This window comes from Gouania willdenowi, chromosome 4 (assembly GCF_900634775.1).
Source record: "Gouania willdenowi chromosome 4, fGouWil2.1, whole genome shotgun sequence".
NCBI classification, from domain to species: Eukaryota; Metazoa; Chordata; class Actinopteri; order Blenniiformes; family Gobiesocidae; genus Gouania; species Gouania willdenowi.
This window is the reverse complement of record NC_041047.1, coordinates 25,061,041-25,081,773: the sequence shown is the minus strand read 5'-3', so window position 1 is coordinate 25,081,773 and position 20,733 is coordinate 25,061,041. Positions and strand designations below refer to the sequence as shown.

General features: G+C 37.0%; 2 protein-coding genes across 10 annotated transcripts in view; both read left to right on the top strand.

The window, feature by feature from the left end:
• Nucleotides 1–449: 449 nt before the first annotated feature.
• coa7 (cytochrome c oxidase assembly factor 7) lies at nucleotides 450–6,014 on the top strand. The gene is made up of 3 exons (XM_028445491.1): nucleotides 450–757; nucleotides 3,512–3,652; nucleotides 5,444–6,014. Exons 1-3 carry the CDS (start codon nucleotides 652–654, stop codon nucleotides 5,887–5,889), a joined length of 693 nt encoding a protein of 230 aa, XP_028301292.1. The 5' UTR covers nucleotides 450–651; the 3' UTR covers nucleotides 5,890–6,014.
• Nucleotides 6,015–9,094: 3,080 nt separating this feature from the next.
• Nucleotides 9,095–20,733, top strand: part of ralgps2 (Ral GEF with PH domain and SH3 binding motif 2) — a 91,611-nt gene continuing 79,972 nt past the window's right edge. For 5 of the 9 annotated variants that reach the window (XM_028445471.1, XM_028445476.1, XM_028445475.1 and 2 more), the window contains exon 1: nucleotides 9,095–9,333. The gene's annotated coding sequence lies outside the window, so the exon portion shown is untranslated. The remainder of the gene's footprint in view (nucleotides 9,334–20,733) is intronic. The other 4 variants (XM_028445473.1, XM_028445470.1, XM_028445478.1 and 1 more) reach the window with 3 other exon arrangements.

Here is a 20,733-nt window from a genome sequence, read left to right as displayed (position 1 = left end):
CAAATTCCTTGTACTGTCCTAAAAACTGTTCTTGGCCATTAAAACATTTCTGATTCTGATTTCTGATTCTGATTCAGGCACTCCAATCAACTTGGCAAATATGTTTTTGGACTAGTAGGAATATTTGAAAATTTAAAAATGTGCCAAATTTTGGAAGAAAAAAAAGTTCTTTCAACAATTTGAGATTGAGATTGACTTTACCGAAAGAAAAACTGAGCTCTGCAAATATTTTGTGGCATATTTATATATTCACGTATTGAGTGATTTATTTATTTATGGCAGATATTTGTTGGTATTTTTGTTCATTTATTTATCTATTTATTCGTTTTAATTATGGCAAAGCTGGTCCTACTCTATAGAGTTTGTCTTCCCATAATAAACAACAATTAGTTTTGTGCAGGTTCAGATTCTGAAGGTTAATGGCGGGAATACGTCACCACGATCTGGCAACGCAGCTTAAAGAGGTGGGTTACAAAACCAGGAAAAGGTCCACGGTAAACCCGCGTTTACCCTTCCTTCCAGTGAAACTATGACCTGAAGCATAGTAAACCGCACTGGGGTACGTTAACGCAGTTTCTGGGTCTTATTATTGACCAGCCGACGGCTGGAGTGGATGAAGGGAGACCAAACACGTGTGACCAGGGTCTAGACATGGCTGGACTGATCAACTTTGAGGATGAGAAGGAGGTGAAGCAGTTTCTGGACAACCTGGGAGTGGAGTACAGCTTCCAGTGCTACAAGGAGAAGGACCCTGAGGGTAAACCAGTAACCAGTGTTCGCTGTTCACACAGCACTAGTGCTGAAACTCATGTTGAGTCTACGATACACACATTTCACGGTTCGATATTTTTTCGACGCCAAAAAACAAAACAAAACAAAAAACATTTTCCATACCTTTTTAAATGGCAGTTTATTGAAACGATCAACATTTGTTTCAACTCAAAAGTACAGTTTTTAAATTAAATGTATCTGGTGCTGTTGTCCCTGCATTATTTTCTGCTGTGCATGCAAGTTAGACCCATATAAAACAAGGCATTGGCTATCAATACGTAACACGTATTTATATACCGGCATTCTATCCCTACGCAATGCCCCTCTCATTGGCCAGTTTAGGTCACGTGATAGGTGCACTTGTCACGTGACCTTAACTGGCCAGTGAGACACTACGCACTTTTACTTCTGTTTGTATTAATACGGACTAACTAACCGTAACCTACGTTACGTACTAACTAACCCTAACCTACGTTACGGACTAACTAACCTTAACCTACGTTACGTACTAACTAACCCTAACCTACGTTACGGACTAACTAACCCTAACCTACGTTACGTACTAACTAGGGATGTAACGATTAATCGTAAGGCAGTTAAAAATCGATTCATAGGTATCAAGGTTCACATCGATGCTGTGAAAATTGAATCGCAGTCCTTTTTTCACCAGCAGAGGGCGCTATCCAGAAGTCATGGCGGCGGGCAAAATCTGCTAATACTTTCTTTCTGGCCGCCTTCTACTCTTAAACATATTCATAAATGATTTCTTACCCCTTTAGCACCAAAAGAATATCTGTAATATTACGTGAATATCTGTAAAAGTCACGTTTTTCTATTAACTCTGTCTGCTAGCATAGCATCTCTTCTTCACTGCACTTAGCTGCATCCCAACCGACCACTGGGTTACCATCGCCCTCTGCTGGTTCAAACAAATGTCTGACGCAAATACAGTGCAGACTGTTTTTTTTTTGTTTTTTTTAAGGTCCAATTGTTAAGTCACAAAATGCATTTTCAGTTGCACTTTTAAAAAGAAAAATAACTATTATGCAGTTTTTTATTGTTTACTATGGAACCAGAATTGAAATGAATTGGCTTCTTCATTTGTATTATTCCTTTATTTATTTCATTCAAGATTTATTTTTAGTTAAATTGCATTGTTTGAATAGTTCATCAAGGGATTATTTTGACAATGAAAAATAAAAGGAAAATAGTACAGTATTTTCGAGTTTTTTTTCCCCCAAAAAAATAAAGGAATATTTTTCAGTCATTTAAGTACAGTCCCATTTTGTAAAATGAATCGTGAGAGAATCGTATCGTGAACCCAGTATCGTGAATCGAATCGTATCGGGAGTTGAGTGAATCGTTACATCCCTAGTACTAACTAACCTTAACCTACGTTACAGACTAACTCTAACCCTAACCTACGTTACGGACTAACTAACCTTAACCTACATTACGGACTAACTAACCTTAACCTACATTACGGACTAACTAACCCTAACCACATGTAATGGTCACATGACTTCCGGTAATGTCATCTTTCGTACGGATTGAATGCCGGTATATGGATACAGTTTACATACTAGGAGACACTTCCATAAAACAAATACAGCACCTTTTTAGAATAATTATAAATTGATAAATCACGAATCTTCTCTGATGCATTTTAGCAGCAAAGTATATATGAAAAATACTTTACTTGAAGTTTTATACATAAGCCTGGCATTACGCTGTCATTATTATCACATGACACCTGTCATTAGCATGAATAAGGAGTCATGAATGCTGTCATTTGTTACCCTAACCCCTAAACCCTACCTAACCCCACTAGATCCCTCCACCTAAGCCAAAAAATGCCAACATAGCACCATAGCTGTCATAATTTAGCAAACGACACTTAACGACAGTCTTAATGACACCTTATTCAAGCGTAATGTCAGCCTTATGGATAAAACTTCAAGTAAAGTGTTACCAAAAATAAATACCTCCCTAAACATACTTTTGAAACATAATCATTAATATTCATGAAACATTTTAACAACATAGTATCATCCAAATGCAAAACTATCATTTTGGGGTCCCTGATGGTGTATTTTCTATTCTTGGTAGAATATAAAAAAAACAATTGTAGAACAACTGTTCTATGGTGGATACTTCTTTAAGAATATATATATATGAAAAACGTCAAATAATAATATAAATGTTGCTGGTGCAGCTCTACCTGACATTTTCTGCTGTGCATACCACCATAAAAAACAAATAAAGCAGCATGTAATAATAATAATAACTAGGCAAGACATGTATTCGCAAGGCGAATACGTATTTGACATTGCCCCTATGAGATGACATACTTTTACAATTAATTTTAAATTGCCAAATACAATAATTGATCTGATGGAGAAATCACCCATCATCTTCTGTGGTGCATTATTACCAGCAGAGTATGCTAACCATACCCATTTCTTGGTATATTCTCATCAGAAAATTAAAGAAAAACAGGTCCTTATTGTCATGTTTGTTTTATTTCCATTGATGCAATTTAGCATTGTGCGACACTTGTGACGCACACGGTATTTATGTCCACGGCTTGGTCCAGTGATCTGTGCTGACAAATCAGAGCGCACCGTCAGAATGTTGATAAACTACATCAACCGAAACCACTTTATCAAATGGTTCATGTATGGATGCGCTCTTAATTGAGTGTTCCTTTATTTTTTATTTTTTTGCATATTCTTCCTAGGCTGCCAAAGGCTTTCTGACTACCTGGAAGGAGTGAAGAAGAACTATGACTCTGCAGCACAGGTGCTCAAACACAACTGTGAGACCAACGGACACGGAGAGAGCTGCTACAAACTGGGAGCTTACCACATCACAGGCAAAGGTTTGCACCAATCTATCAGTGTTCCATCTGTTCCAGCTTAACCACTCAGCAGGCCATCACTGGAACACACACACACACGCGCTTCATCAACTTAAAACACATGCATTTAGACCAGGGGTCACCAACATGGACCATGTGAGGGGCCCTTAGACCAATGAGCTCTATCTAAAATCTGATTTAACACGCTTCAAACTCACAAAGATAAATACAGATGGAGTTAAATCCTGCTGCACTTAACATTTTTGTATTAAATTAACCATCTTAAAATAAAATAAAAATCACTGTAGCAAAGTTACAAAAGTATATCGCAGATTAATTTTGTTTAAAGCTGCAGATGTTGGTGTTTATCATCATCATCCTTTATTTCAGACTCAGGAATTCATTTTAAAAACAAGACACAATTAGTATTCGCAAGATAAAAACACATTCATATGAAGCAGATTAAAACATTTATTATAAAAGACAACTACACTATATCAATGTCTCCACAACGATGACTGGTAACTCGTCAATCGACAGATACATTTATACATCAAGTTTCTCACAGGAGCCTGAAATATGTCAACTTTTACAGTATATTACATAGTAACTCACTTGCACTGGTCCATCAAGGCTTTTTAAACAGTGTCCTCATGGAGTCGTTACAATATAGATTTAGACTGTGATTGGATGCGTTTTATAATAATATTTAAAAAAAACAACGCAAAGTGGATTTTTTTTTTTTTTTGTAAAATATTACAAAATTGTTCCATTGTACTTCAGATGGTTATGCAGACACGCTTGGCTTAAAAAAATGTGAAAAACATGTGAACACACTCGGATTATGTCAAAAGTTACATTGATTTAAAGAGTTTAATTCATACTTGCTGATTTTTGTAACAGCAAAGCTCTAAAAGCAAAAGGTAATGATAAAACTGGTTTATAAAACACATTGAGGACTAGGAATACTGATTTTATAATGTTTATTTTTAGTTTAAAATGATAATCACACTGAATATTAACAGCAACTCACAAACGACAACAAAATACACACACACACACACACACTAAGATAGAAAAATCCTTACCAGCAACACACAAAACGACAACAAAGACACACTAAATGAGAGAAAAATACACAAGATTGCTGCAAAATGCACAAAAATAACAGAGAAGTGTAAAAAAAAAAAAACGACATAAGAAACAACCAAACGACACCAAAAACACACACACTGAGATAGAATAATTTAAATAATACCCATAACACACAAAAACAACAACAAAAATGTACTAAATCAGAGCAAAATATACTGAATAATAAAAAGAACAGACAAACAACAACAAAATACACAAAATGACACCAAAAAGACACAAAATGTTGATAGAAATGATCTTGATTAGAACATGAACTGAAAATACAAAGGTCAGTCTGGTAAAAGATGACCAAAAATGATTAAAAAAAAAATAGAAATACATTTATTAGGAGCCACTAAATACGGTTTCATTTCACTTATTTACAAAATTAGACTCTTGAAAACGTGTGTTAACACTTGTTAATTCCATCGTTATGCTCTATAGTTGTTTTTTTCATAGAATTCTGAGCAAAAAAATGGTGATTATTTGCCTATCCTGTTTGATCACATCATATTATCAACAATATTATTACAATAACAAAAGCAAAGAGAGAGAGGAAAACCGAAATACTCATATTCAGGAATTCCATAGTATCGTATTGTATGAAAGTGTTGTGAAAAAGTGCATCCATGGCGTTGACACTGTAATTATGTTTCCTCTTTTGATTGTTTCCTCCAGGTGGACTCACAAAATGTCTGAAAACTGCTTACTCGTGCTTTATGCGCTCCTGCGTTGCTGGTGGAAGGAAATCCGGAGACGCCTGCCACAACGTTGGCCTGTTGGCCCACGACGGCCGGGCCATGGAGGATGGGCCCGACCCGGTCCTGGCTCGGCAGTACTACGACAAGGCCTGCGACGGTGGCTTCGCTCCTTCCTGCTTTAACCTCAGTGCTCTGTTCATTGAGGGCAGCTCCAAAGGGGTGAAAGCAGACATGGCTCTGGCTCTGAAGTACGCCAACAGGGCTTGTGAGCTGGGACACGTTTGGGGCTGCGCCAATGCCAGCAGGATGTACAAACTGGGAGACGGCACACAGAAGGATGAGAAGAAAGCAGAGGAGCTGAAGAATCGAGCGAAAGCGCTGCATGGTGTGGAGAAGGAAAAACAGCTTCAGTTCGGAGTCTAAGTGGGACGTGTTTAATAAAGTGTCCGTTCAAGCTCAAACTATTTACAAAGAAAACGAATAAAAGTGGCGTGTGTTGTGAGATGTTGATATTTTAAATAAAAGAATAAGAATGTGTTTGCCTTGAATGCAGTCTATACATGGAGAAATGATGGAATAATACACATATGGGCAACTTTTGTCACAGTGGGGGCCACAAAAATGGGTTTGTCTGATCTGTGGGCCACGTATTGTATGTTTTCCTGTCTGTTTTTTTGTGCTTTTTCTGTAATTTTATATATTGTTTTGATTATTTTGTGAATTTTGACATTTTTAAGTGTTGTATTTCTGTTTTCCTGTTGTGTTTTTTGTAGTCATTTACGTGTATTTTGCACATTTTTAAGTAATTTTGTATGTATTCTTTGGATTCATTTTGTGTATTTTAGATTTATTGTCTACTTGTTTTTGTTTTGTGTATTTTTTGGTATTTGTATGTTGTGTTTTTGTTTTGTTTTTTAATATTTATTTATTTTTCTTACTTTGGAAGCCACACAAAACTAAAACAAGGGCCACCAGTTGCCCATATCTGGAATAATAGGTCCATCTCTACACATAAATTCACACAAATGAATGTGGCCTAAAGTTTTCAGATCATTTGTAATGCAACTGTTAAAGAAATGTTGATTCTGGCCACAGAGAACTGAACATCTTAATCTGAAAACTGTACAGAATAACAAGAACATACAAAGTGAGAGTAAAATATAGAAAATGACAACAAAAACAGAAATATAAAAGATGACAATAAAAATACACAAAAACAATAAAATACTAGTAATAAGAATATGTTTATTGTGATGATGATTAAGTTGTTGATTGAAAACAGTTCAGATCAGTGAATGCATATGAGTTACTATGACTTCTATTCTGAGGTGATTTGTTTATTCTGTGAATAATAGTCATTTTGGTTGATTTGATGTGGTTTTAAAAACACAAACCTAAATGTTTTGGTCGGTGTTATTCAGGTGTTGTACTTCCATAAACGTGTAACCAATGCGCATCAGTTTTTAAATGTTTAATTACTAACTTCATTATGTAATCACTTCAGCACTTTTACTTAATATTTAGAATATTAGAACTTTTACTAGTATTAGAGTGAATTTTAATAAGGAATATTACTCAAGTAATGAAGTTGTAAACAGAGAAAAGGAGATAATACAATCTATGGATAAAACACGTCTGATTTTCACGCCCAAGCATAGAAAAGACGAAATAACAACACTCTGCCACCAGAGGGCGTCTTTGTTCCAAGGTTGTCCCAGTGTCACGCGAGATTTGTAAGCTCCACAACGAGGATCTCGCGTGATTAGCGCAGCAGCTCTCCCTGTTTGATCTTTGCGTTATTATGAACAAACAAGAGAGCAGGAACTATTGTTCCCATTGTTTTTACCCACACCATGAAATCCACACTTTTCTGTTTTAGATAAACAAGCCAGTGTTGAGTTTTATCTGGTGATGCTTTTATTTGATGACTGTTTTTCCAAACTCGCCTGTCGAAACGAAAACTCGTTTACTGTTGTCGGAAATATGTGTTGAAATACAATTGTGCAACACACTTTGTGATCGAATATCTATGTACATAAATATATTTACAATACCAGCCAATACTATGCATTTAAATGTGTCATTGTATTCTTGAATATGATAGGAGACGCATTTGTGTGGAAATAAATAAATACATATATAAATTACTGACAGCCACACGTCATACCTATGGAAGCCCGTTTCTGTCACTCAAAAAAAAAAAAAAAAAAAAAAAATCACTATGGAAAGTCAGAATTATGAGCTAGAAAGCCAGAATTATAAACAACAACAAAAAAAGTCGAAAAGAAACATACACAAATGTGACAGAATCATTTTTGCAATAAAGACTTATGTACATCCAGTATTGTCTACACTATGTACCATGTGTTGAATTATAAAAACTGAATAATAAAAAAAAAAAAAAAAATATGTGTTTTGAACGAATTATTATTCAAACTGTAATAGAATGGTAACAGTCAGTGTCGGTAGACTGCAGCAAATGCTCAGTTTGTATCTCATAATTATGAAATGAAAAAAATCACTGGAAAGTCGCAATTATGAGTTAGTAAATTCATAATTATGAGAAAGAACGTCATAATTATGATATAGAAAGACAGAATTATTATTAATAATTATTTTTATGTAAACTGGCAAAGAAAGTCATTTTTGCAATAAAGACATATTTATGTACTTCACTATTTTCTACACAAAATGTGTTGAAATCTAAGAACGAATGAACAGAATAAAATATGTGTTTTCAATTAGTTAAAACGGATTTTTTTTTTTTTTACTGACTACAATGCTCCATCGTATGGTAACAGTCAGTGTCGGTAGACTGCAGCAAACGCCCAATTACGAGTTAGTAAATTCATAATTATGAGAAAGAAACTCAGCATGATGATTTAGTCGGAATAATAATAATAATAATATTATATTATTATTATTATTAATAAATATTTTTATGTAAAGTCGCAAAGACAAAAATGTGACAGAATAATTTTGCAATAAAGACTTATTAATGTACTTCCACTATATTCTACACTATGTACCATGTGTTATAATCTAAGAACTAATAAACAAAACAAAATACATGTTTTCAATTAATTATTATTCAAAGTGTAAATAAGAATGGTAACAGTGTCGGTAGACTGCAGCAGACTGCTCAGTGTGTATCTCATAAATATGACTTTACTAACTCATAATTATGACTTGCTATGGTGATTTTTATTTCATTATTGGAAGTGTCTATTGAGACGGAAACGTATAAATAGACACTGGGACTATCTTCCTTCCGCTCATATATATTTTTTCATTTTAACATATTTAATATGGCAAATTCCACCTTTAAAAATACATACACGAAAAAAATAAACAATTTAGGGTATTTCCTGGGTTAGGGTTGCGGTTAAAATAAAAGGGTTAGCGGAGTAGCTAAAAATAAATATGAGCTAAAATAAAACTGACGGAACTTTAAGTCACGTGGTGCACCTATCACGTGACCTAAACTGGCCAATGACGGGCGCTGCGTATGCATAAATTGGCAGACTATTGATAAGTTTCCGTATCAATAGCCACGGCCTTATTTATTTTAGTGGCGGAAACGGGCTTCCATACTGACAGCAACCGGGGAAGCAGTCGGAAGTCGGTCACCAGTTAAAACGATCACCACTTGAATCGGAGCACTAGCCCGGTTCCAGCCTGGAAGCTCCGCCTGCTAGCCGAGCGTCTGCGCCGCTCAACTCTCATTCAAAACAGAGCACAGCTGTTGAGAGGTGCCTCGTCGTGTCGGGGGGAGTTAGCCTAAAAACACACACGGTTAGCTGCTGGCTGTCTTCCCATGTACCTGCTGGAATATCAGACCCACACCGAGGGACACGGCGCACTCTGGTAAGCTGTACAAACTTCCCCCTGTTATCCCCGCAGACCCCATTTAACACCGTCCACCGTAGCTAGCTGTGGATACAGAGGCGGGCTGGGTGTGTTTGTTGTTTTTACGGAGATGCTCTTCATTATTTCACAGTCGATGTGCATCCATCAACAGGAGAGGATTAGGACATGTGGACTCAAACAATGAGGGATTTTCCAGCTGGTTGTGTGTAGCTGCTGGATTATTTATTTTGGGTTTAATAATATTTAACCTCCACTCAAGTGGGAATTCGACCGCCCTGTGTAGTTTGATATTAAAATAACTCATGCGCACTTTCTCCAAGCTAACGCTCCGTGCTAGTTACTAGCTATATAGTGTGGCCGTCATTGGAGGGAGTGTGGGGTCATTGGGGTTGTATTTAACGACCCCTGTGTGTGTTGTGTTGTGTTGTGTCGTGTCGTATTTACTTGTGACACAGCCTTGGAGTTAATGGACACTACACGGTGGTGCTGTTAGCTGTGTTCCCATCGCACTGGGCGGTGAACCCCCTGCACAGCTGTCCTCCAGGGGACTGCTTAGGGTGTGGCGTGGGTTCACCCGTGAACAATAATAGCATACACACTCATGCCCTATATATCTTGTCATAGCCTTCGTCCTTACCATGGGATAACGGTCCACCAGTATGTGACCTAGATGTCCTTTGTTAATGTAGATTAGATGCAGATAGCTTTCAGGAATGGATCAGGTTTTGTCACATGAATATGATATATTGATTAAAGAGTAGATTAGCAGTTCATTGAAGCTGTGCTCACTCGCATTCATTATCTTACCTGCGTTCATTTTAACGAGGTTTTCCCATGTTTATTGGACTTTATGAAAAACGCTCCATAAATCCTATTGTGTTGAAGTCAGGCCACTCATGTTCCTTTATATCTGCTTACTTTGTGCGTTGGTGTGTTATCTCATACTGCTTCTAGAAAGTTGAAACCATTTACTTGTCTAAAAGCTCTTGTGGCCCTTTCACACTAAACCTGTCCACTGGTGTTTTGTGATTATGCTACTGGTGCAGATTTTGGTCTAAAGGGCCAATTCTGGGTCAGATCCTGGTTTCACACCTGTGATCAGTTACAGCACAAGTGTCAAACTCAAGGCCCCGGGATCAAATCTGGCCCTTTGGAGCGTCCTATTTGGCCCACCGGAGAAAGTAAAAATTAAATTCAACTTTATTTATATAGATCAAATTACAACAATAGTCATCTCGAAGTGCTATCAAAATATAAAATTCTTAAGAAAAATGACAATGTGAAAACGTGAATCATTGTGTAAATGAAACTCAACAATATTTTTTAATGTTGAACTGTTGAAAAAACAAAATTTGTACAAAATCCTTAAATTTTCCTGCAAATATGACATATTTTCCTTAATGTAATAGAAATTTGTGACAAAATTTAGGAAATTTAAAATGAAGATCCTGTTGGAACTGATATCTATCACTTGGGTATTGTCGGTTTCTTACATATTTTGTGTATATGTAGAAGTCTAAACTAGGGCACAACAATGCTGAAATTACTCGTTCTCTTGCATAAAATCTGTGGCCCACTGGAGATCAAACTGCTCTGTATTTGGCCCCTGAACTAAAATGAGTTACAAGGGGTTAAATAGGCTCCCACCCCTCCCTATCTGTCCCTGCAACATCTTCAGTGTATGTAACATATCATTAAATAGACTTATATGCTTCCGTGGCACAGGCAGGCTTATGAAGGAGATTGAAAAATTGTGCTGAATCTGTTGGACAATAAGACATCTAATTTCCTGAAATGGCTATGCAAGTTTTTTCAGTCTGTGTTCCAGTAGTTCAGTAGTGAAATCCCTTACGTGTTGACATCATGGCCCACGCAGCCGAAGCGCTGCTTAGGGAAGCCAAGTTTCACTCTCTGACCCTTACTGGCCACGTTCACATGAGAGCTTTAATTTCACTTTTATTCACAATAAAAGTTAAATCCTCTTTAAACTGACCTTGTAAACCCCTAATTTGGAATGAAAATGATCATCACGAGTTAAACTTAAATCTGAATTAAGTGGCTTGGTTATCCTGATTGTAATTCCGAATTGAATAGTTACTTGATCTTGCAAACGTTTAATTCCTGCTCGTCCTGTCCCGATTACGTGCTGGTGATGACATAATTCCAAATGGCCTCAAGCAAAGACTGTTTATTCAATAAGAGCTTTAGAAGACATGGATATAATGAGAAGAGTGGATGGACGAAAGCATAAACATGCAGGCACCATGTTTACATGGGAGCTTTAATTCCTCTTTAAATCAGATTAAAAGTTAATTCCCCTTTTAACTGACCTTGTAAACACTTAATTTTGAATGCAAATTTTATTCCGAATTAAAGTTGAATCCGAATTAGGTGGCTGATTTATTCCGATTTTAATTCTGTATTAAATAGTTCCTCTTTCTTGTAAATAATTAATTCCTGCTTTAAGTTAATTCCGGTCGTTCCGTGCATGCGCAATTTGCTGTGATGGTGACGACATAGTCCAGGATGGCCTTCCGGACTCCAGCAAGACTATTTATTTAAAACGAGCCCTAAGAGACATGGATGTGATGAAAAGAGTGGGTGGACGGAGGCATAAACATGCAGACATACACACAGACTTATTACGTACATGTACCTCAGCAAACGGAACGGCTTCAGCGGTGCTGCGGGGCATGAAGCACCAGATCTTCACTAATGACGTGCAGATCATTATAAAGTAATTTTTTCATTCAACGTCCTGTATAGCGGAGATAGAGCAGCTGTTGCATTATCCTCTGGCTTTGATTGACCAAAGTACGGACTTCTAGCTCTCTTTTCTGCTTTCAGCTCTTTTCTGCTCCGTGGATGAAAGCGAAACCGTTTATTGTCGCGCCGCTGCTTCACAATCAAAATAAAAGTGAAAACAGTTCTCATGTGGTCTTCTATGTTGTAGCCGAAAAGAAAAGGTTTGTGTTTTTTCCCGATAGACGTGAATACGTCACGTTTGCCCACTTCCCAACCCCCACACCTAAAGTGGAATTGAATAAAGCCGAATAAACTGGGTTTTCCATTTATACCTCAATTTGGAATTACTATTTCCATGTAAACAGAACACTTTAGTTCTGAATAACTAATTCCATAATAAATAAAAAAAACATCATGCTATTGTGGCCACAGACACACAGACTTGTCTCTCACACACACACACACACACACACACACACACACACACACACACACACGGAAATCTGCAAATGGAACACTGTTTCATCAGGGGACATGAAGCCCTCCACCAGAACACAAAGCTTCACTAATGACGTGCCAGTCATCCTAAAGTTCTCCTTTCACTCAAAATCTTATATAGAGGAGGTAGAGCAGCTATTGCATGAACCACTGGCTTTGATTGACCAAAGTATGGTCGTCTGCCTCCCTTATCTACTGCTCTCTCCCTTCTCCTGCTCGGCTGATGAAAGTGAAGGTGTGTTACGTTGAGCTGCTGCTTCAAAAGCACAATCAAAATAAAAGTGAAAATAGTTATGTGGTCATAGTGGAAAAGAAAGTGTTTGTTGTGTGTTGGTTTCTGGAAGACTTGATACGTCACGTTCGCGCTTGTCCAATCAGAAGCTTTCCCAACCTCCAGACCTAAAGCAGGATTGAATGAAGCCGAATAAACCTGTTTTCCATGTAAACACAAAGCAGAACACATTAATTTGAAATTATTTAATTTGGAACAATTAATTTCAAATTAAAAAAACATGATGTAACCGTGGCCAATGTGAATTAATGTGGATTCTACTAGGTAAATAGTGCCAGCGGAGTCTGTCATAGATTGGTCTGGTTGGGTCACGGGTGTCATGATACGATCGTGAATGTAGTACACTCTCTTCTGAACAACTTCTAATCTGGCGTTTTCTCTCGATCACAGGTTTGATAGTATTTTGGTGACCATTTATTGTGAATCTTTCACGGCCTGTTACTAGGGAAAAATTCACTATGACACTCAGAGTTCCTGTTCAGTGTTACGACACTTGCCACTCAGACCTTCTGTCCAGCACAGTCTCTGTCAGTGTCCTTTGTGATGTCGCTGTGTCGCAACCATCTCACCCTTTTTTCTTCTAAGGACTGTAAGGAATGTTCCATATCAATAGCGAGGGTAGCTGTGTGGGGCTGCTGTGGTGCACGCTTAACATATGACCCAGAGGTCACTGGTTCAGACACATGCCTGTACAATGCTGTGGTGTCAAATTAGGACTAAAGGACGAAAACATTGTTGGTGGACTTCAGCCGCTGTGTTCGAATGGAAAACGGAGGCATGAGCTGTGTCACCACTGGTCAGTATCAGCAAGAAAGTCAAGTTAGACCCTTTACTTGTACCGCTAGCTAATGTAAGGGTTAATGGCACAAACAAGGGATGTAAAGCATGCTTTTCAAATGCTGTCCATGGTCATTAATCTGACCATTAATAAAAAGGCTGCAAAAGTTTGTATTTGCAAAATTGATTTGGTGTTTTTTTTGTGGTATTTTTACCCCACACCAGTGTTTTTCAACCTTGGGGTTGCCCAAATACCAAATGGGGTCGCCTGAAATGTCTAGTAATTGATAAAAAAAAATGTATTGGTTAAAAAAATAAATAAAAATAAATCATTTTTTAAATTAAAACAACACACAATCTTAAACTATATTCCATACTTCCACTTTCTCAAATCTAAATGTATTTTAAATAAAATGCAGAAACAAAAAAAATCTGAGCTGGTACAACTGTTGTTAATCCTGGCTACTCTAACCCTAAAAAAGTTATGTCTTTAGGGTTGCCAAAAATTCTTGATATTAAAATTGGACTACGATCCAAAAAAGGTATTAAACCACTGCTCTACACGGAGCTGCAATTGTTAAGTTACTTATGTTTCATTTTCATCTCCAAATATCGCTCAAAATGATTGTATCCACTAATTTTCATCCTGAATTTAACTTGGGGTGTAAAGATCGGTTCTTTGATCAGTGATTTAGTCAAATCGATCAAAAGTATAAACATTGAAATCCATCGCCATTTTGCCTTCCGCTTTGTTAAAACACCAAATGTTAGTGAGAAAAAAGGTTTTTCAAAGAAATGTAAATGCCTTAAACAGTTAGGCAATATTGTGGTTTTATTCTTTAATGAGAAAAAACCCCAGATTATTGTCTATCAATCGCAGGCCTCTAAATTGAATCAAATCAAAATCGCATCGTGGCAGGCTTTGACATCGGCAAATATCGAATCATCGTTCTCATAATCGTTGTATTGTATCGGAATGAAACAGGTGATTTACCACCCTACATTTAAATAAATCAAGTCCTTTTCTTTTCACAAAATAACTTTTTTTTTCTTGAATCTAACATTTTTGGTTTTGAATTGGCAAACAATGAAATAAAATAAAAAATAACACCGCAAATGTGAATGTCCCTCTTATGATTTTGCCACAAATATCACAACTAGTCCTGTCTACGCATCGTTGGATCAGGATGATGGGGTATTTCTAGCACCATCCTATTCTTTCGATGTTCCCCTTTCTTATAATTCAGTATTCCACCTCCACTTCCTGGGCCAGGCCTACAGATGCTTTGTGCACTTGGAGCTCATCTGTTGAGCTCCGTAGTGTAAATGCTCTGTCCAAGGCCTGTAAATGTGATTAGTTGGAGATTACATCAGTGTGTGTGTGAACTGAAGCTCCCTCTTCAGATTAAGAGTGCAGTGTTTATAAGAGGAAATGCTCCAAACTGCTCTACATTACATTATGCTCAGTGTGTCTGATTTTAATAATACACAAAGTGCAGCTGTGTCTTTCTGAGGTTCCTTTTAGCTGTTTAAGGTTTTTACATTTCCTAAGATGGAAATGTAGCTTCTTTTATTTTGCACATGATCCATTGATCTAAAGCTATGACGTTACACTCTGATTCATTTTCACTTCCAACAAGTGTTTATGCTTTACATGTTGTCATGGAACACTAATAACATAAAAAAAAAAATAGTTTTGGTTTTGATTTGTGTTGGGTATGGACTTTGTGTCTTTAAGTGTATGAGCTTGGCTAGCACCTGACTAGCAAAGAGAGAAGTTTTAGTTTTTACGAAGATGATTGAGCAAGATTTATTTTTATTAAAGTACAGGACAGCATTTAAGGAAGTAGTCCAGATACGATCTCCCTGTTGTTGTGCGTTTGCTGTGTGGCCACTGCTGTGTCACAATCACAGCGCTTGTTTAGGAGAAGCAGAAGCAGTCTGACACGAGCGGAATGGGTTTTTAGCGGAAACTGTACACACACACAAACAGACAGAATAACAGGTTGAGCAGCAGCCAAGTATCTTAGCCCATACGTAACCACTGATGGGAGTGGCTCACATGGAGAGCCTCAGAGCCAATGAACTACTGTGAACCCATTTCTTTCTCTGCTCTAATAAAGAGCTTTTCCTTTGTTATACCGCAATATTTTTCCCTTTTTGTTCCACTAGAGCTGATATTATTCTAAACTATTTCCATCTACTTTTCCACTGATTGTAAAACCAACACTAATGTAAACACTAAACTTCAACTGTTCTTCAGTGCGATGTTACGTAGTATTAAGTGTTCACCCTAGCTTGCAGAGGTTTAATTTGCAGCATCAAATCTTCTCATATGATTTTAATGATTTTGGCCAAGTCATCAAAATAATCGATGTACTTCCTCATAGCTTCTCTGCTCTGCTTTAATCTCTTCAGGTTGTCTTTAGTTTACAGTGAAGTTGATTTTTACTATGCTGGTTCTTAAAGGTTTTGTCACAGAAGACATCCGTCCTGTAGGGGTGGTGGGGTAAAAACGATAATTGATTGATCTCGGTTTATTTGACTATTATGAATGGATTCTTAAATTTCCAAAGATCAGTTATTTACTTTTTCAAATTGTGGTGCAAATCAGGTGAGCGATCTTAATACTTGTCGAATGGAAGATCAATAACCGTTGAAAATTTAAAATCGGTTTGCAATCGAGTTGCGACTTCAATAATCTGAATGGAAGTGGGAAATTGGGCCGAAACCAAAGCACTCCTAATTTTTCCTTGATCCCACTTGTAACATAGGTGTATTTTCAGAACCACAGTGTTAATTAGAGGTGTCCCGTTCCGATATCGATATCAGTCCGATATCAGCCAGAAAACGAATATCGGATTCTATTGTGGACGGAATCGACCAATAAAAATGGTTTTAAACGCGGAAATGGACAGAATCGGTATGAAATGCCATCACCGTGGGGCAAAGAACGTTTTTTATGGGGAAAATTGAAAAACAAAGCAAAACACTACAAGATGGTGCATTTTTCTAAAATTAAATAAATGGACGAATTAAAAAGTTTCTAATCATACAGGGGTGTGCTTTTTGGAAAGAGCCTGAGCTTCTATTACATATTCATGTCTAAGGTGTGGCAATGTACATCAGCACACAAAAAATTGTATGAATGTTTATTTTTATACTTGTATATTTGAGTCAGTTGGTGTCGCCTTAGTTTGCTCAGCTGAGGGGTGTTAGTAAAGGTTAGTGTGTCATGTTGGAGCCATTTGGGGTCAAGCCTTCAGAGAAATGTCTATAGAAAAAAGAGACCATCTCAGTTAGAGCTGGGTATCATGGCCAATTTCTTGAAGCAATTCAATTTCTATTAATAAGGTCTTGAATAGTTTAATCACATTTTGATTTCGATTCGGTATTGATCTTTATAATTTTACATGGATATTAATTAAATGGTTTCAAACTTCTGACTTAAGTTTGGGCGTCAGACCTAGAAGAGTTTTGTCTGCCATGTTTGCACTCAATACAATCTCACTTTGCGCAGGCGCAACAACAGACTATAATGTGAGACTACTGTGGTTAAAGTAAAAAAACAAACCAAAAAAAAAACAATCTCAGCACCTGTGAATAGAATTTGAAAAATTTCAATGAAATTGATTCAAGATTGATTAAATCAATTTTTTTACTCAGCTCTAATCTCAGTGACATGCAGGGTGAAGGCTCATGCTTATCAGAAATTATTGTAAGGCAGCTGCAAAAAGGACTGCCTCTATTCTTTTAAAGAATGAGTTGCCAGTTAGATCTAATGCACTCGCATTCAGAAAGATAATAATTGCTGTTGATTCTAGACTTGATCAACATGTTTGTTACTGGTGTTTTAAGAAAATCAGTTTTGTTTTTGCAAATATTCTGTTAAAAGGGAATGGTGGTTCAGAGCATGGCGGCTGGAGGACTGGCAAGTCAGTGTTCAATTCCAGCAGAGAGTAAGTATGACCATCACTATGGGTCCCTGAGCTCTGCCCTTCACCCCAAATTTCTCCCGCAGTGTTGTGGGAGCCCACTGTTACTCCTAGAGTCTCCGATTTTCCACTTCAAATTTTCCCAAATATAATTTCAGAGTACGGCTGTGCAATTAGTCAAAATTTGATTCCGATTTCGATTATTGCAAATACACCCAACGATTACAAAAAATTTTTCATAATCAAGCAGCCCTTTTTCAGAGCTTACCTATTTCTGCGTCCTACCCGTTTTTGTTTTGTTTCCGTTCCATCGGCTTTCCCTAATCAGAAGTCATTACTGGCTTTAAACATTATGAATTTGTGCCAAATATGCATCATGATAATGGCATTTCCTATTGGTATTCATTTCATATTTCTCTGCTGCATTTTCATCGAATTCACAGACTTTCTCTTTTCGTTTGCCAAATGTTGTTACACATTAGGCCACCTATTACAGTGGAAAATTCTGCATATCATGCTTGATATTGTCCCAAAACATGCATGTAAGACAGGGTATATTCCCTGTAATATTATAAATAACAAAATCTTGCTAGATTAAAAAAATAAACTAACCTTAAAACAGGAATAAGCAGGTTAGAAAAAGGCTGGATGGATGTATAACAATGTTGTCATTTTCATTTCATTTTTTTCCCTCCATTTTCCACGATAATGGAAAGTCAGAGCCCCTATAGGCTATACCCCTAAGGTGCAACTGGTGAAATGCAGAGACAATAATTTCACTGTAAAGGGAGTAATAAAGTGTTGCAAAAATAATGGCAGTTTGTTATTGATATGAAAATAACAAATAATGAATAATGCTTGGCATTATAAGTGCAGCATGTTAGCTTTAGTTATGACGGAACCTTGTTACAGTTCATGTTGCAACTAGGAATAAGTGATATTGACTAAAATAATTATCCCGATATTTTCTGGTATGATCACGATAACGAAAAAAAATCACGATAATGATAAAAAATCACGATAAATAAAAATTATAACTTAGTGTAAACAGGTTCCATACAAACACAAATAAATCTGATTACATCAACACTAGACACATTAAAAAAGGCGGCAGTAACTGCTGACTTAGAGTTAATGAGCTGATATTTTATGGAATATATTTGTGCATGTGGATCACTATTAGTGTTATTGTATGCAATTTATTTCTTAAAATTAAATAATCCACCCACAAAACACACAAAAAGCACAAATGACTCCAATAGTGTTTTTACTGCTGCTGATTCTTGTTCATTTTATATCTGATAATGAGTTCCATAAAGTTATGATTGATAAATAACTCTGATTTCCTATAATTGAACCAGATCAAGCTGATGAATCATTCAGTATATTTAGGTGTAATAATCTCAATAGTTACATTACTCTCTAACGGGACCAGCTTTGTCTTGTGAACACAAGAAATATAATTTTTAAAAATTGCATTTCACAAGTTAAGACGGATGAATGGTGACATTAGTATTTATGCTAACATTTCACACAATGTGTGACATGTTGAGCTTTTATCATTCCAGACAAGTATTAAAGGGGACATATGCTAAATCCACCTTTTTAGCCCTTAAATGCATTTTGATGTATATTTAGATTGTTTAGAAGCACAGAAAAGTTCAAATTAATCTCTTCAGGTGCTCCGTTGATATCTTTATATTCTGTTTTGGTCATATTTTTCAATCTGTTTCGAGTTTTCGATTCTCTATTACGTTTTATGAACAATAACGTCAGCGGAACTGCCAAATTAGGACATCAACTCCAGGCCCAACACTTCGAGCAATCCGCCATTTTTATTTCTCGCTTTTATTTTGTAGTCCAAGCTCCAGGATGCAGAAGTTACGAGAGGAGAAATCAAAATGTTTGGTTGTTGGATGTAGTAACCCACACGCTTCATTACAACGTCTCCCAGCATCAGAACCTTTTCAAAGTGCCTGGTTGAGTTTTATTTTTCACGGAAATGTACCCACATCTGTGGGTAAGGTCATTTTTGTGTGCGCAAAGCACTTCAAGGATGACTGCTTCAGCAACCTTCGCCAGTTTAAAGAAGGATTTGCCGAAAGACTTTGTCTGATTGAGGGGTCAATTCCTTCTATCTTTGGAGACGATGAGCAGAGCACTTCGGTAAGCTGTAAATAACGCTAAAAAGTGTGATGATAAGACGTCCCTGTCATTGTTTTGTTAGCATTAGCAGTTGCACCGTCTTCATATGTTAGCGCTGTGTGCTCGTTTTAGATCCTTGATGATATGGCCTACGTGGTTTAATTTAAGTCTAAAGTTTTCATTAGTCATTTCATTTTCCCGTTTTTGTCTCCGAAAAGACTGTATTAAAATGCATTTCGTGACATTAGCTTGGCGTTAGCTCGGTGCTTGTGTTAGCTCAATTGTTAGGGTTCTGCAGGTTCATCATCTTCATTTTCATCTCGCTCCGCCGGGTCAGACTCTGGCTCAAACATGTAAAGCTGGATGGACAAGTATTCCGTTGTTGACATTGTGTAAATAACGTGCAAATAAACTTTTTCTGCGCCGCTACATAGCCATATCTCTTCTATCAAACTACAAAAATGGCCGAGCAGGGTGGAGTTGAACCTGGAGAGGGGGCGGGGTATGAAGTGTCTCATTTGCATTTAAAGAGACCGCACCAAAACGAGTTGCTCTCAGAAGCACATCAGAAAAGGGGTAGAAAAGGGGTCTGGAGAGCTATAATAATGAGGAATTCAGACCCAAGCAGTGCAGTTCCGCTTTATTTAGACCACAACTGTATGATTTATATCTAAAAAGGAAGGATTTAAAACCATGATATGTCCCCTTTAAATCTTGGGATGACATATTCTTACCAGTGAGAATGTTTCTGATGATAAATCATAAACCATAAAATATCACACATTCCTAGTTGCAACAGTATATGTTTATACATTTAAACACTCTGTGGTAGAAGAAAGTTACGATAAACCGCAACATTTCTCTGTGGTAGAAATGGTAATAGTCTAATTTTGCATTCAAACCGGACGCGACACAAATTTTCTCGACGCGGGCACCGTGAGAAAGCTTTTGCAGGACCAAAAACCGTTTTCACCTTATTCCCTTCATATGTGCATCTGAAGCTAA

What these genes read in the sequence shown, in the direction of transcription:
- coa7 (XM_028445491.1), top strand. Translation starts at nt 652, where the DNA reads ATGGCTGGACTGATCAACTTTGAGGATGAGAAGGAGGTGAAGCAGTTT. An exon ending in CAAGGAGAAGGACCCTGAGG is followed by an intron (nt 758 to 3,511) that starts GTAAACCAGTAA and finishes TATTCTTCCTAG; the next exon opens with GCTGCCAAAGGCTTTCTGAC. An exon ending in TTACCACATCACAGGCAAAG is followed by an intron (nt 3,653 to 5,443) that starts GTTTGCACCAAT and finishes TGTTTCCTCCAG; the next exon opens with GTGGACTCACAAAATGTCTG.